The 13229-nt window shown below is 31.9% G+C and overlaps 2 protein-coding genes across 2 annotated transcripts in view; both read left to right on the top strand.

Annotated features, from left to right (window-relative positions):
• The window catches only part of LOC149904384 (uncharacterized), a 36926-nt gene extending 26643 nt beyond the window's left edge, over positions 1-10283 (top strand). Inside the window, exons 2-4 of the mRNA XM_090107235.1 lie at positions 6012-6070; positions 8556-8756; positions 8970-10283. Of these exons, the coding sequence (XP_089963361.1) occupies positions 6012-6070; positions 8556-8756; positions 8970-9161 (452 nt within the window). The 3' untranslated portion in view covers positions 9162-10283. The remainder of the gene's footprint in view (positions 1-6011; positions 6071-8555; positions 8757-8969) is intronic.
• Positions 10284-11989: 1706 nt separating this feature from the next.
• Positions 11990-12966, top strand: LOC149904385 (DNA polymerase epsilon subunit 4-like). The gene is made up of 2 exons (XM_090107355.1): positions 11990-12475; positions 12777-12966. The coding sequence occupies exons 1-2, from the start codon at positions 12173-12175 to the stop codon at positions 12918-12920; spliced, it is 447 nt and encodes a 148-aa protein (XP_089963481.1). The 5' UTR covers positions 11990-12172; the 3' UTR covers positions 12921-12966.
• The last annotated feature ends 263 nt before the right edge of the window (positions 12967-13229 follow it).

Consider the following 13229-nt stretch of genomic DNA (forward strand, 5'->3'; position numbering starts at 1 on the left):
CCCGTCCGATTAGGGCCCTTCTGGCCTCCTCCACTCAAGCGACAGCTCAAGCCGAGGTTCGTGGTCCCCGTCAAGGGGGGACGCCCTTGTGCATGTCGCTACCAGGGTGAACCTTCAGTTCACCCCCGCGTCCGCGTTAAAATGTAGAAGCCCTTCTGGCTAACATTGAGAGACACCACACAAAAAAAAAATAGCAGGATCGGGGAAAATGATAGTTTCAGGCACCGTAGTCAGAACAAAGACCTGCATATTTAGGACAATGCATACAACGGAAATAAAGCCAGAAAACATACATAACATGCACATTCGTAGGATACATCCATCTCTACATGTCATGTAAACCATTTCAAAGGTTTTAACCTCAATTTGGCCACGAAATTTTAGTATGATTAAAATGTGACCCAAATATTGAAATATCCAACCATGAAATGAAATGCAAATTACGAAGTTAAGTAGTGTACGTAATATGTTTTGGTAAAAAATATTTTCTTTACTAGGTACCTACATTGTTTTTTCGTCCTGTCTAAATAGATTAAATTGCGGAAAGCTAATTAATGCTCTAATTATTATTTGTTATTCCTGTCTCATCTACATCTGTTCAATATTCAAAGCTTTTGGTGCGAAAACAGATAATTTCCTGTTCAAAATGAGCTTAATCTAAAATGCCTTGTACTAGGATAACAGAGATAAATTCTGCAATTAAGACGTCACACAGGAAGAGAATGAATGCGGTCGGTAACCTCTGTAACTGGCGATATGTTTATTTGATTGTACGTAAGAATTATTCTATTTACGTTGACCTCAAGGCTTGCACACAATGGAAACTATATAACATAATACATATGCCTTATATGAACTCTTTGTAAAAATGTTTTTATGATGCGTCGTCATTATTGTATCAACTGCTGATGTTATCGTGAAGTTTACAATCATAATATCTATTGTAGATTTTATACAACAAATTTGTATATAATATATTATGTAAGTAGTAATTTATTTAAAATAATCTTTTTACGAAAATTATGCATAGATATATTTAAAAAATATAATTGTATTGTACCAATGAAATAAAATAGAATTCACACCACTTTTAGAACCCAGCATCGTAAGTGTTTGTCTCTAATTAAACTCGAAGGATCCTTAAAGAAGAGTAGAAAAAACACAGATAGGTAAATGTGCACAGTATGGTAGATATCGGTTCCTAAAACCATAGACAGAAAATTAATTCAAACTATAAAACTTATACATTAACCTACTTAATGGTCAACCATCCATCATCAGACCTACCATCGAGATATAAACACATGTCACTCCTATACAATACTGCTTGTACATTTCAGCAAAACAATGTAGTGACGTGAATGCTCGAACATCCTGCCGATGTACTGCGTTTTGTTTACTCAATGAGGTATTTGGATGCAGGGCATTCATCAGGCAGCAGTTTAATAATGAACCTTATGGCTTAAGAATTCATCTGAAAAAATTAGACGTGTTTCTGTTTACGCAATATAGTTAATCTTTCCTTATTAATTGTAATGGTAAATTGATATCAATAACCTTAAATATTAACATTACCATCTGTACGTGTGGTATGCGATAAGTTTACATTGATATAATTATTTTTAAAGTTGCAAAGAAACTTGAACATTATTTTGTTACATCTTTGTTACATATGCACATTGATGATACATCTACAATCTACATATTGCGTGTAATTTAAGTTGCTTATTAGGTAAATGCCTAATCCGGTCTCTACACATTTTTTCACTTGAGGTACAGATTACTCAATAATATACTTCTAGTCTCATTACATATTATGTATGCTTCAATTTAAATAAAATAAGACTTATGTAATCTTCATCTCATAAAAAATATATTTCGCTTCAAAATAGCATTAAACTAGATGCTATCATAAAACCACAATTATGGAAATAAAATATGGCGAAAACAAAACTTGACCCAATAATGGAATTTAGATTTTGGCTTCCGATAAAATTCGCGCCGTTATTTCTTGTTAATCGAGACATCTTTTATTATCTTTTAAAAGTTCTTTAGGACGATGATAACTTTCGTTGACCGATTTATATCTCGACCGTTATCATTTTAATATGAAACGTTCGTGATCAACCCTTTTTATTACCTACCGAATTCGGAGAACATTGAAATCACCTTTCTTTTTTATTTAACAAAATCATTATATCACACACATACCACCCGTGACTTTAATTATGAGAAAATAATACTTCTCAAATGTTATCTTATTTAAGAGAACTGTCTTATAAAATTTATTTCTAAATAATTCTGAAACAAACTCAAATGGTCAGAGTTAATTATGACAATAATGCATCTGTCTTCACTATACTGAGATTTGTTTAACAACTACGCTAATTGTGTTAACATCCACACAGCTTCTCACGTTCAGACCTTATGCACTTTGACCTGACCGTAGTTTAAAAAATTGTTGGCCCTTTTGAAGATCATGAATCATAATATCTTTATGGGATTAATATCGCTCTTTCATCAGACCGATTTTTAATTAAACCCGTTAAATAAAGCCTGTTTATAAATTATAGGTATAGTTGCTATGATGTTGCCTTGCCATGTTTCCAAATGTCATTGATAGAGGTATTGTCAAACTTGCCATGTTCAAATAGGTCAACGAGAAATAGGTTTTAGTAGGTAAATGCGTCCTGGCGCCATCAGGTTGATCTCATTAGGGCGTTAATAAATGCCAATAAATGCTGTGACCTGAACAAAGGTTGTGGCTTTGTTAAATGTAGATTAATGATTGTTCGTGGTAAATGCCGGGAGATGTTTCCGCGTGTTCTCTTATTTGCAAAAAAGGTAATTTACTGGCAGGATAAGATTCAATGTCACATTTCTCGGTTCATCTTGTCGCATTTAAACAATAAAAATGCCATTCGGCTAGTATTTACATTTAAAATAAACGAAAAACAAGATTTAATAAACAATGGTTTATTTTGAGGGAATACATTATTGGTAAGATGCCGGTCATATTTGAAATTTTATTGCTTATTCTGTGTGTGTGTGGTCACAGTACATTAATAAGGATTAACACTTATTTCTGAAATAATTATTGATTTTGTTGAAACACCTTATTATCCCATGGAATAACGTCCAGTCCAATACTATTAATAACGTGCATCATTTGATAAAGAAATATTAAATATCACTTAAAAGCTGTCGCATTACATATTGCATGCAAAAGATCAGTTTAAACTTTATGGCTTAATCAATAACTGCTCTTTTTAATTGCACTTGATTTATGCGACGTTTTAATGAATTAAATATTCGATGCACGCGGTACTGAAGAATTATTTTGTGGACAATGTGTTACGTACATTGCAAGAGTTTTTTTACTTTTGTATTGCGATTTTTAAACGAGATTTCCGGTTCTCACGGGACTTTCAAATTTGTTTAGTGCACGAAAAAAACAATAAAGCCAGCCTTGATCTCAAAAATGTTTTCGCATCAACACTTAATCGAACTGACAGTGTTAGATATCATTTTATCAAATATTTTCTTCTGTTTTTTTTTTTTTAATAATTCCGAATAGGTACCTAATGAACCTATCCAAATCAATTTGGTACCGTGCGAAACTTTCTTTGCGTTAAAGATACTTTTTGTAATTTTATCCTAAATACTCAACCAAGAAATGAGCCTACCTAGCTAGTAGCCTACTTGCAGTTTTGTACATTATACCTATTTGCACTCGGATTATGTTTTGGAAATGCCGTAATTAAAATTATTTAAACGTTTATCTTTCGTTACGAGGATAAAAGCAAACAATATAATATGTAATCTTTACGTAATGCAGATAACAAACTAAATATGATAGTAGTCTCTAATTAGAGAAACCACATGTTTTCATAAGAACGTTTACTAATTCCCCTTATAAAAGTAATGATTCCTTATTAAAATTTCATAGGAATTAGGTACTTTCGAGTAGTTATTGTTGAACTTGAATTAAGCAAATCTACAATACACATTTGATTTACATTACTACATATTATAGAATTATATTATCTGTGAAAGATACATAATTTTTCGAATAAACAATTTATGATAACTCTACTCTACCTTTAGCATAGTATCTTATAGTATAAGTAAATGTACATTTTCATTTACCTACTGTCTACAGTAGACTGTCAGCTTCTATCATAAAACAAGCTGAAATTGCTAAAAATGCATTTTTGCATTGACGTAGAAAAAATTCACATAGAAGTAAAAACAAAACGCAGGATGTTCGCATAATACACCGCTACAAAGTGCATCCGGGCATTCGATACGATAAATTGCCGACCTTTCTTTTATATTAGTTTATACTGGCTGAATAAATCAATGTTCTGATCAAAGTTGAAAAATGTATAGAAACTATTCGAATTATCGGCAACATTGTGTTAAAGGCTCACGAGTCACGTGTTAATAGAAATATTTTTTGAAACTTTTTTCTTGTTGATGTTTTCAAACACCAAGAGTCAAGTATTTACCTTTAAGAACTTTGGAATGTAGGATAGAAGATACTTAATGGATCTATTGTAAGTATTTAAATAAATATAGGTACCTTATAGACTTAAGTACGTTTGATAATGGAAAGAAAAAGTATTCGTCAAGATTACAGAAAGTCAAGTTATATTCATTGGTTCACTTTTTCTGCTAATATAACTTTAAACAGACGTATTCCTATGTGTTGTATAGCAAATAAATGAATTCGCATCTCAAGAAGTAAGAAATCGTGGTGGTACGCCGTACGGGCGATTTATCATGTCGTCCTGTCATAAACGTGTTTATATATAATGAAGATACGCCAGAGGAAATGGGTCGAGGTGTAGCACAGTATCAGATTAACGAGATGTTAAGGAGACAACACACTATCGCCTGTCTGGTTTGTTGTGATTGTAATTACCCTCGATTACTCGATTATGTACATGGCTTTTATCCAGTCAGTTGAGCAGCAGAAACTTGCCGTAATAAATAGCATAATTAAGTGACAGTTAAAACATAAATAACATGCTTACGTTCACTTAATATTTCCACTGTCTTCATTTTTCTTTAAGATACCTATATAATAATACTAATAATATACCTACTACTTAATTATCTGTGATATTTAATGAACACTTTGATTATATGCAATCAATAGTTTGGTAGCCTATCATTCGTAGCTGATATACTTAGATTTAAAATTAAATTCAATCACATATAATATGTGACATCACGATTGCATATTCGTTAATATACTACATAATATTTGGCATTGGCCCAATATTATGTACATTATCTGTATTCAGAAAATAATGCAAAATAAAAATATTCGTTCCTACAAAAACTAGCGTAACGAAGCAGAACTGGGAATTATACAACCGTAAAGTAGTAACTGTACTGCATAATTCGATTACTAATTAAGATCGGTGGCGTAGCTCATAGCAATTAACAATTAATTAACGGTAATCATTCGTCTGCTTGAGGCTTTTGCGTTTTTCTGAGATCTTGTATGCACTATGCAAATTAACGCATACAGAGATTTTTATATCAAAATAATTGAGCCTGCATTCTAGTTTCCGCTGCAGGCACAAAGCAGAAACACTATAATTATACGATACTAGCTTACCGCCCGCGGCTTCGCCCGCTTTGTCTAAAACCTAATAAATTATATACACTAAAACCTTCCTCTTGAATCACTCTATCTATTACAAAAAACCGTATCAAAATCCGTTGCGTAGTTTTAAAGATTTAAGCATACATAGGGACATAGGGACAGAAAAAGCGACTTTGTTTTATACTATGTAGTGATATCGATACTCTATATAAATAATAGACATAAATCCAAAAAAATTGTCAATTTTCATGATGCCTGCGTTGAAATTGGATAATTTTTTTATTATTCTAGATTTCTAGACTCTCTCTTCTAGATTTCTAGACTCTATACTTTAACAGAATGTTTAATTATTTCGTTTACATCAATTTGAGCTACTTCTCTTTTATTTCAGTCGTGGTGGACGTAGACGACCGGCCGGTCTGCGTGGAAATCTGTGATACAGCTGGTCAGGTGAGACTGTTTATTTTATTTATTCACAACTCGTAAATAAGAATTTAAACGTTAAAATTGTGTGGTAAATCAGTTAACAGTTTACTCTGATTTTCTTGAGATAATTATAAAATTCCAGAGTCTCTACTTTTATCATATTGTAACTAAATAACACAGATAGTCAGTTACCTCTTGTTTAAAATAAACTGTGATAGAAATCAGATATGTAAGTATAAAGACGATTACGGAAACAACGTCAATGCTATAGGTATACATTAATGACAAAAAATTGTATGCGAAAGGCTGTTACGGGAAATGATGTGCATGCCAGTGAGAATCTAAGGTTTCCCTGCTCCAAGCGCCAATTCACATATTGTACAAAGTCCCTTGCAAGTCCATAAAAGTCCCAAAGTCCCACCTGCCCCAGCTGTTCTTGAATGGACCATATTGTCGAAAAGCACGTGCATGCATTGTCCCGCAATGTGTTCGATCAAACGTTTGTCCATTTTTTGTGTTTTATACACATGCCGGGATTCCCACAGTTTCCCTACCTGCGTGAATGGCTTATAAACATCGGTGTGAACTTCTTGTTAAAGGTGGGAACTGATTTATTGTATTTACACGTTTTGTGATGTTGAAGGTAAAAGATATCATAACATTTGTATCGTTTGAGTCTGTGGTACGACTTTGTCACCTTTAAGCCCATAAAGGTGGCAAAATCGATATAAGAATTGTTTAAATAACTAGATTTATAAACAAAATTTTACAGTCTTTTACTTTTACAGCTGAAAAAATCTAAGAAGGAAGCCATTGCTTATTTCAATTAAAATAAAGTGCATCGCCGTTTTTTAAAATGAGCGTCATAACTATAAATTAAGAAAGGCAAGCTACTATCATACCACAAAATGTAACACTCAATTACTTACTAAAATAAAATTAAACGTATGTAATTTCTGCTCTATAATATTATTTCCTCATAATTAAATATTAAATATACTCTCTTTACAACTTACATACAATTACCCTCATAAATTTTAGGATGTATAATTCAACGCTTATATAATGTACCTAGCTAAATATATTGCAATAAATATTATATACCGGAGGCGATATAAACTAACATACTGTAGGTGAAAATTAGACATGCGCAAAACAGTACGTCAAATAGTAATGCAACATCACGCATCTCTTCCACGGAAGTGATATTACTCCGTAACATCACACATTACCCGATCGATTTTTAATGAAATGATGACATTAATAATATTATAATGTTTATATCTGAGGTTTATATTATATTAATGGTGAGATGTGAAGTATTACAGATCATATTGAAAAATAGCAATAATAACTGCAATACTTATTAGTTATTACATATCGTAAAATTACAATTTAAGTAAATATTTAAAAAATGTAGTTGATTTTCCTTCATACTTGGCCACGTACTTTATGTTGTTTGTTAATAATTATAATGAACGCAAGCAAATGTAAAACAAAATAAAAAAAAGTGAGTGATGCGAGTGATGTTTGTAACTGATGCGTAATGCGTGATGTTGCATTACGTGTCAAAGTGATGTTACTTTTGTACTATTACACGCATTACCTACCCATGTCTAGTGAAAATTACCGCTCGCTATAATTTCCGAGTCGGTGAAACTATCCCCCCTTAATTACGCCTGCTCTACTTAGTTAATAGTTGTTATAACTGCGTAATTGACATTAACTGAGAGGTCTGCTTGAGGACCTAATAATTGTGTTCCTGATTTCTTTCTTTATAAATAAGTCCTTTACTCGCAATAAATGAATAAAAATCGTGCACTTTCTTTTTAAAAGTTACAGAAAATAATTACAAGTGTCACACATTTGGAAATTGCTAAGTGAAATTGTAATTTAATTTATCAACTCTAGTCATAAGCAACACTCCCCTATGAAATTAAACTTGTAGAAATTGTCAACAAATTACCACCTATTTTTGATATTACATTTATGTGAGATTGCAACCCATTTAAAATAGACAGATCACTACAATCAAAGTCTGTCGAAAACTATTAACATTTCAGTACATTGCAATTTTTGCTTGTAATAAGAATGTTCAATCATTGTAAAGGTGTTATTAAAATTATGCAACCAATTTGATCGATGTGTCTCACCGTATAACAGGCCAATCCCTCTGATTTTATTGTGTACACACTTTCTCTGAAGTTGACTTTGAAACCTTATAAACATGTTGATAAAATGCGGAATACAAAAGCTTCATGCTTTCAGAACTTCTAATTTCTTAAATATCTTCCCGGGAAATCGTTAGTGGTGTTGATTTGTCAATGTATAGTTTTTTAAAACTATATTCCATTTGCTGCCCTATTTTATTAGACGAAATTTTTTCCTGTTCTTCTTTAATTTGAAAAAAAAAAGTTTCACAAAAAATTGGCGGTAAAATATCAATGTCAAAAATTGACAATATTGCCATGTGTAAATGTTTAATTTACAACACTCATTTCCATTCCAGGATTCAATGTCTGAACTCCGCGAGCTCTGCTACCCGGGCACAGACGTGTTGATGCTATGCTTCTCCGTGGTGCGACCGGAGACGTTCCGTTCGGTCGCGGACAGGTGGACGCGCGCGGTCGCGAATGTGAACGCGCCCTTAATTCTAGTCGGCACACAGAGTGACTTGGCGCTCGATGGACGGGTTATTCAATCGTTGAGAGTAAGTTTCACTCATCAATCGCATTTAAAATTAGCATAACATTTGAAAACGTTTAAAATAGGTGCCATGTTCTTTTAGAATCATTTTTTTTTTCTGTGTGTGAATAATTTTCTTTAACTGTCTGACTTTTCGTGTGTTCGTTGTTCTGCATTCAGTAGGTACCTTAATAAACTTCTGAAATTATTTGATAACGTGGACATTATTTTTTTACAGGCGCGAGGAGAACACGCAGTTACCGAAGTAGAAGCAAGAGCATTGGCAGCAAAAATAAACGCTGTCTACGTAGAAACGTCAGCGAAAACAAGAAAACAGCTGAAAGACGCCTTCGATGCCGCCATCTTAGCTGGGTTGCCAGTCATACAGCCAAAAAGATCTATCTGGAAGAAGTTGTTATGCTTACAGTAGGGTGATTGTGAAATTCGTAAATCTTGTATTAACTTAAAATGAATAAAATCTTTATATTGAAAGTTGAAAATATGTCATCTACGTTAGAAAGTATGCAGGTCTTCTATCAAATGGAATAATTGAATTTGGACGGAACAACAATAAAATAGCATAGGGCAAAAGTTCTATAAATTTTATCTCGAAATACAACTGCAATTTACACTTGAAAATAATTAAATCCATTTGTTATTTGAATAATGTGATATTTTGTAAATGACTGCATTGATAAAAGAACATACAAGATTGTTATGGCATTAGCACGGATTTCCCAAAGCTTAGTATAAATAGTTATCTGTAAGAAGTATGTACACGTTAGTGCCTTATCTGTTATATTATTATACTGAGAATGAATTCGATATGTACACTAGTTTTATTTTATTATGAATGTGTTTGATAAAATGTTTGAATGTTTCATAAAATTACACCAGAACGCTCAAGGTTAAAATTTTCTTAATCTTCAAAACTATGCGACTACTTACGAACTTTGTGAACGTAAAAACCAATTACATATAAGTACTTTCGTCGAAGAAAAGGACACAACGTCCATAAAAGTGAATTTTATTACAACCACTTCACAGGTCATGTTGAAAGCTTTAAAATAATGCAAGAACTACAAAAATAAAGTCGTGTTATGTTATACATGAAATTAGCATGTAGATTTACGTGCTATGGTATGCCATGGTTTTTTTTTAATTGGTGATCAAAAACCTATATTTACCCGGTAATGTTGTGAATCAAAAATCAAATTATTACGATTATTTAAAAAGTCTTGTCATTCGACTGAATATAGATTGTTCTAATGGAATAAAATAATAATTGAAATTTACTATAAATAAATGATTTTATGACTCGAAAGATCTCAAATTCATAGCCATTTCCATTAATATTTTACATCATAAACGAATATTGTTCGTAACTCTATACTTAGCACAATAAATAGGATTTACTTTTGTAGTTTTCATGTTGTACATAAAATGATTATGCTTAATTGTTACATTTTAGATGTGTATATAATATGAATGTGTATGTAAATATTGTTTTAATACTCAACACGAACTGATAATTATATTTTATTACGACTGATGTATTTGTTTCATTTAAATCCCACGAAAATGGAATGTCCGAATAACCCGACTGAAATCAACTTGGTTTAAAATTTTTAAACTTAATTATGAATTGGCAAACAATGTTCTTTATATATTTTATAACTGGTATTTTTACTTAGGTATCATTTATCAATGAAATCTCAAAAACGATTCTTATCTTTCTGGAGAATAAACTGCTAACTGCTTCATCAAGTGTTCATAATTTCATAACTTTTACAGAACATCTTAACGTTTTATCATAAGATAGTTTTTAACATTATTAAGCTATTGTAACAACATATTGTATTTATGTATTATAAATAAAAGTTGGTTGTCTGTTGTCTTTCCTTCACGTCGCAACGGAGCAATTTTTGGATGCTAGAATATCCTACAGCATTACGAATGTCTAAATGCGGTATAAATAATTATGAAGTAAATAACAAAATGAATAACATTTTAATTTAATTGTGCCAAGTATGTGGTACCTACCTATTAGGATAATAAATAAATATGGCACCATCTATTCACCAGATACAGTCCGCTTTCGGCTTTAGATTTAGTATTATTTCTCGTGTTAAGTTTTGTCTAGTAATATCGTAATCATGATTGATGATTCATTTTTGGTAAAAGTTATCCGAATCTACTTAAACAGCCTTGAATTTAGAGTAGGTAATTGGAAGAAACAATTGGATAAGAATAATTAATACAAAGGTCTCTTACTTCGGCATTTTAATAAGTAACATAAGTAAACAAGTGATACATATCCAATATCCATGCAATTATTAAAAAAGTAGCACGTAATGACAATATGTATGTTAGTTTGTCGGGAGCTTTTATGTACGGAAAATTGTCGCTAAAAAGTCGCTTAAATAACACAGAATATCTGGCATGATTATTGTTTTAAAATATGTAAAATTACATTTATGAGATTTTAAAAGAGCAACTAGGTATGGGGTTTCTTGTCGGTTCTTTTAGATCATTTCGAGACGTAGAAATTGATTTCGGAACTGATGGTAAATTATTATTTTTTTCATGGACGTATAAAAAAAGACGGACGGTATATCGCCTAAACATTGAGTGAAGCCTAGTAATGGCGGCGAAACATCCATGTGTGTGTGCCATGTTGCCATGGCAACAGCTGTCCTGTTGACAATGGCGGCTGTATTTTTTTCTATAAATTTTGCCGTAATAATTTTGTCATTAAAACATAAAAGAAATAACTTGCTTCCCTGTGGAATGTAATCCCTTGTGTTTTGTTATTTAAAATTGTACTGTTGCGAAACCATTTAACCACGCAAGACGGCATTTTAAATATTTTTTGTGAAACAGTGACGCAGTTAATCAGTCGGTAGTTTACGACGTAATGGCGGCCGACTAGCTTACTATGGTGAGAGTGTGTGCGTGTTTATTGTCTTTACACGATCGCTAGCTTACTATGGTGGCTTCATGTTGTTTGTTCGTAATACGGCGTCCGTCTTTTTTTATACGTCCATGATTTTTTTATTATTTTTCTGTATTTTGACGATTCAGAAACGTTTGGGTTTGAATTAGCGCCAAGATTTTAACGCCTTTGACTAGCGCAGACTATAGATTGATACCAAAAGCAAATGACAGTTTCCATCTCATTTCTTTATATAACATATAACTAATCTGTGGTTCCCATTATAAATATTTCGCGCCAGTTTCTGTTTGTCAATTTGACAGCTGGGGCGGGCAGATAGAGTTTACAATTTACATTTTACAATTTATTGCTTTTGACTGTAATTGACACGTAATTGAGATAAAATATAATGTTTATTTTTTAATCTTTAGCTTTTACTTACTCACGAAACGCTAATCATTAATCAAGAGTTTATTGTAGTAAATTTGAAATAAATAATTCTAACAATGAGTGACGAAGAGCATTACACAGAAGTAGATATTTCTGATGTTGTAGATGATTCCGAAAATTATTTTGAAAATGAAAATCCATCTGAAATAAACGAAACGGAACTGAATAGTGTTCAAAGTTCAGAAATATTCAACACTGAGGAACAAGTACCAACAGAAAAGAAAGTTATAAATGCTAAAAGTGAGGCTGTGGTAAGAAGCACAAGATTGCCAATGGCTAGAATAAAGAATATAATGAAGATGGACCCTGATGTACACATAGTGAACGCTGAAGCTGTATTTTTAGTTACTAAAGCCACGGTTTGTATATCTATGATCTATGTTTCTTTGAAATTTAAACAAAATTCTTAAAAGTTAATACTATTGAACAGTAGTGATTGCTTCACGTCTCAGTGTTCCTTAAAATGTAGTTCCTAGTCCGTGACAAAACAATTCAGTTCCTTTACTCATAACTGAAGAAAATGTTTATTATTAAAAACTTCCTCTATAGGTATCTATTTATTTGAGAGCGAGATCTTTATTAAATTACAATAATAAAATTACAGAGTTACTTTTATTACAACAGTAGTTAAGTTATTAAAATATTTTTTTATATTTTCAGGAAATGTTTTTGGAGTCAATAGCGAAAGAGACGTTTACATATACAACACATCACAAAAGAAAAACAATTGCCAAAAAGGATCTTGATGTTATCATCAATAAAGTGGATTGTTTGTGTTTTCTAGAAGGTGCTATGGATTTTTAAACTTAGATTAGGTGTAATTAATAAAAAATAATTTATAATGTCACAAGGTATTTTTATTTATAGTTTACTATCTTTGCCCTGTGGTTCTACACACATTTCTCTGCCCCAAGCTCTTAACATGATGAAATCGATTTTTTTCAAATTGATCCAGTAGTTATAGAGATTGGCATGTTCAAAGAAACAAATAGTTCAGAAAACTAAGTAATTATAGAAGTATGGATATTTTACATTCATATGCAACAAATTGTAGTTTGGGGTTTGCAAAACAACTTTTAAGGCATTGTGGTCAGTGTGCAATATTGTAGATAT

Source organism: Colias eurytheme, chromosome 11 (assembly GCF_061535395.1).
Source record: "Colias eurytheme isolate Ceu_HAF_F1 chromosome 11, ilColEury1 Martin Lab GWU primary, whole genome shotgun sequence".
NCBI classification, from domain to species: Eukaryota; Metazoa; Arthropoda; class Insecta; order Lepidoptera; family Pieridae; genus Colias; species Colias eurytheme.

Bases quoted from the DNA above. Each gene is read 5' to 3' on its own strand.
- LOC149904385 (XM_090107355.1), top strand. From the start codon at position 12,173: ATGAGTGACGAAGAGCATTACACAGAAGTAGATATTTCTGATGTTGTA. The intron at 12,476-12,776 runs GTTTGTATATCT...TTATATTTTCAG, and splicing joins TTTTAGTTACTAAAGCCACG to GAAATGTTTTTGGAGTCAAT.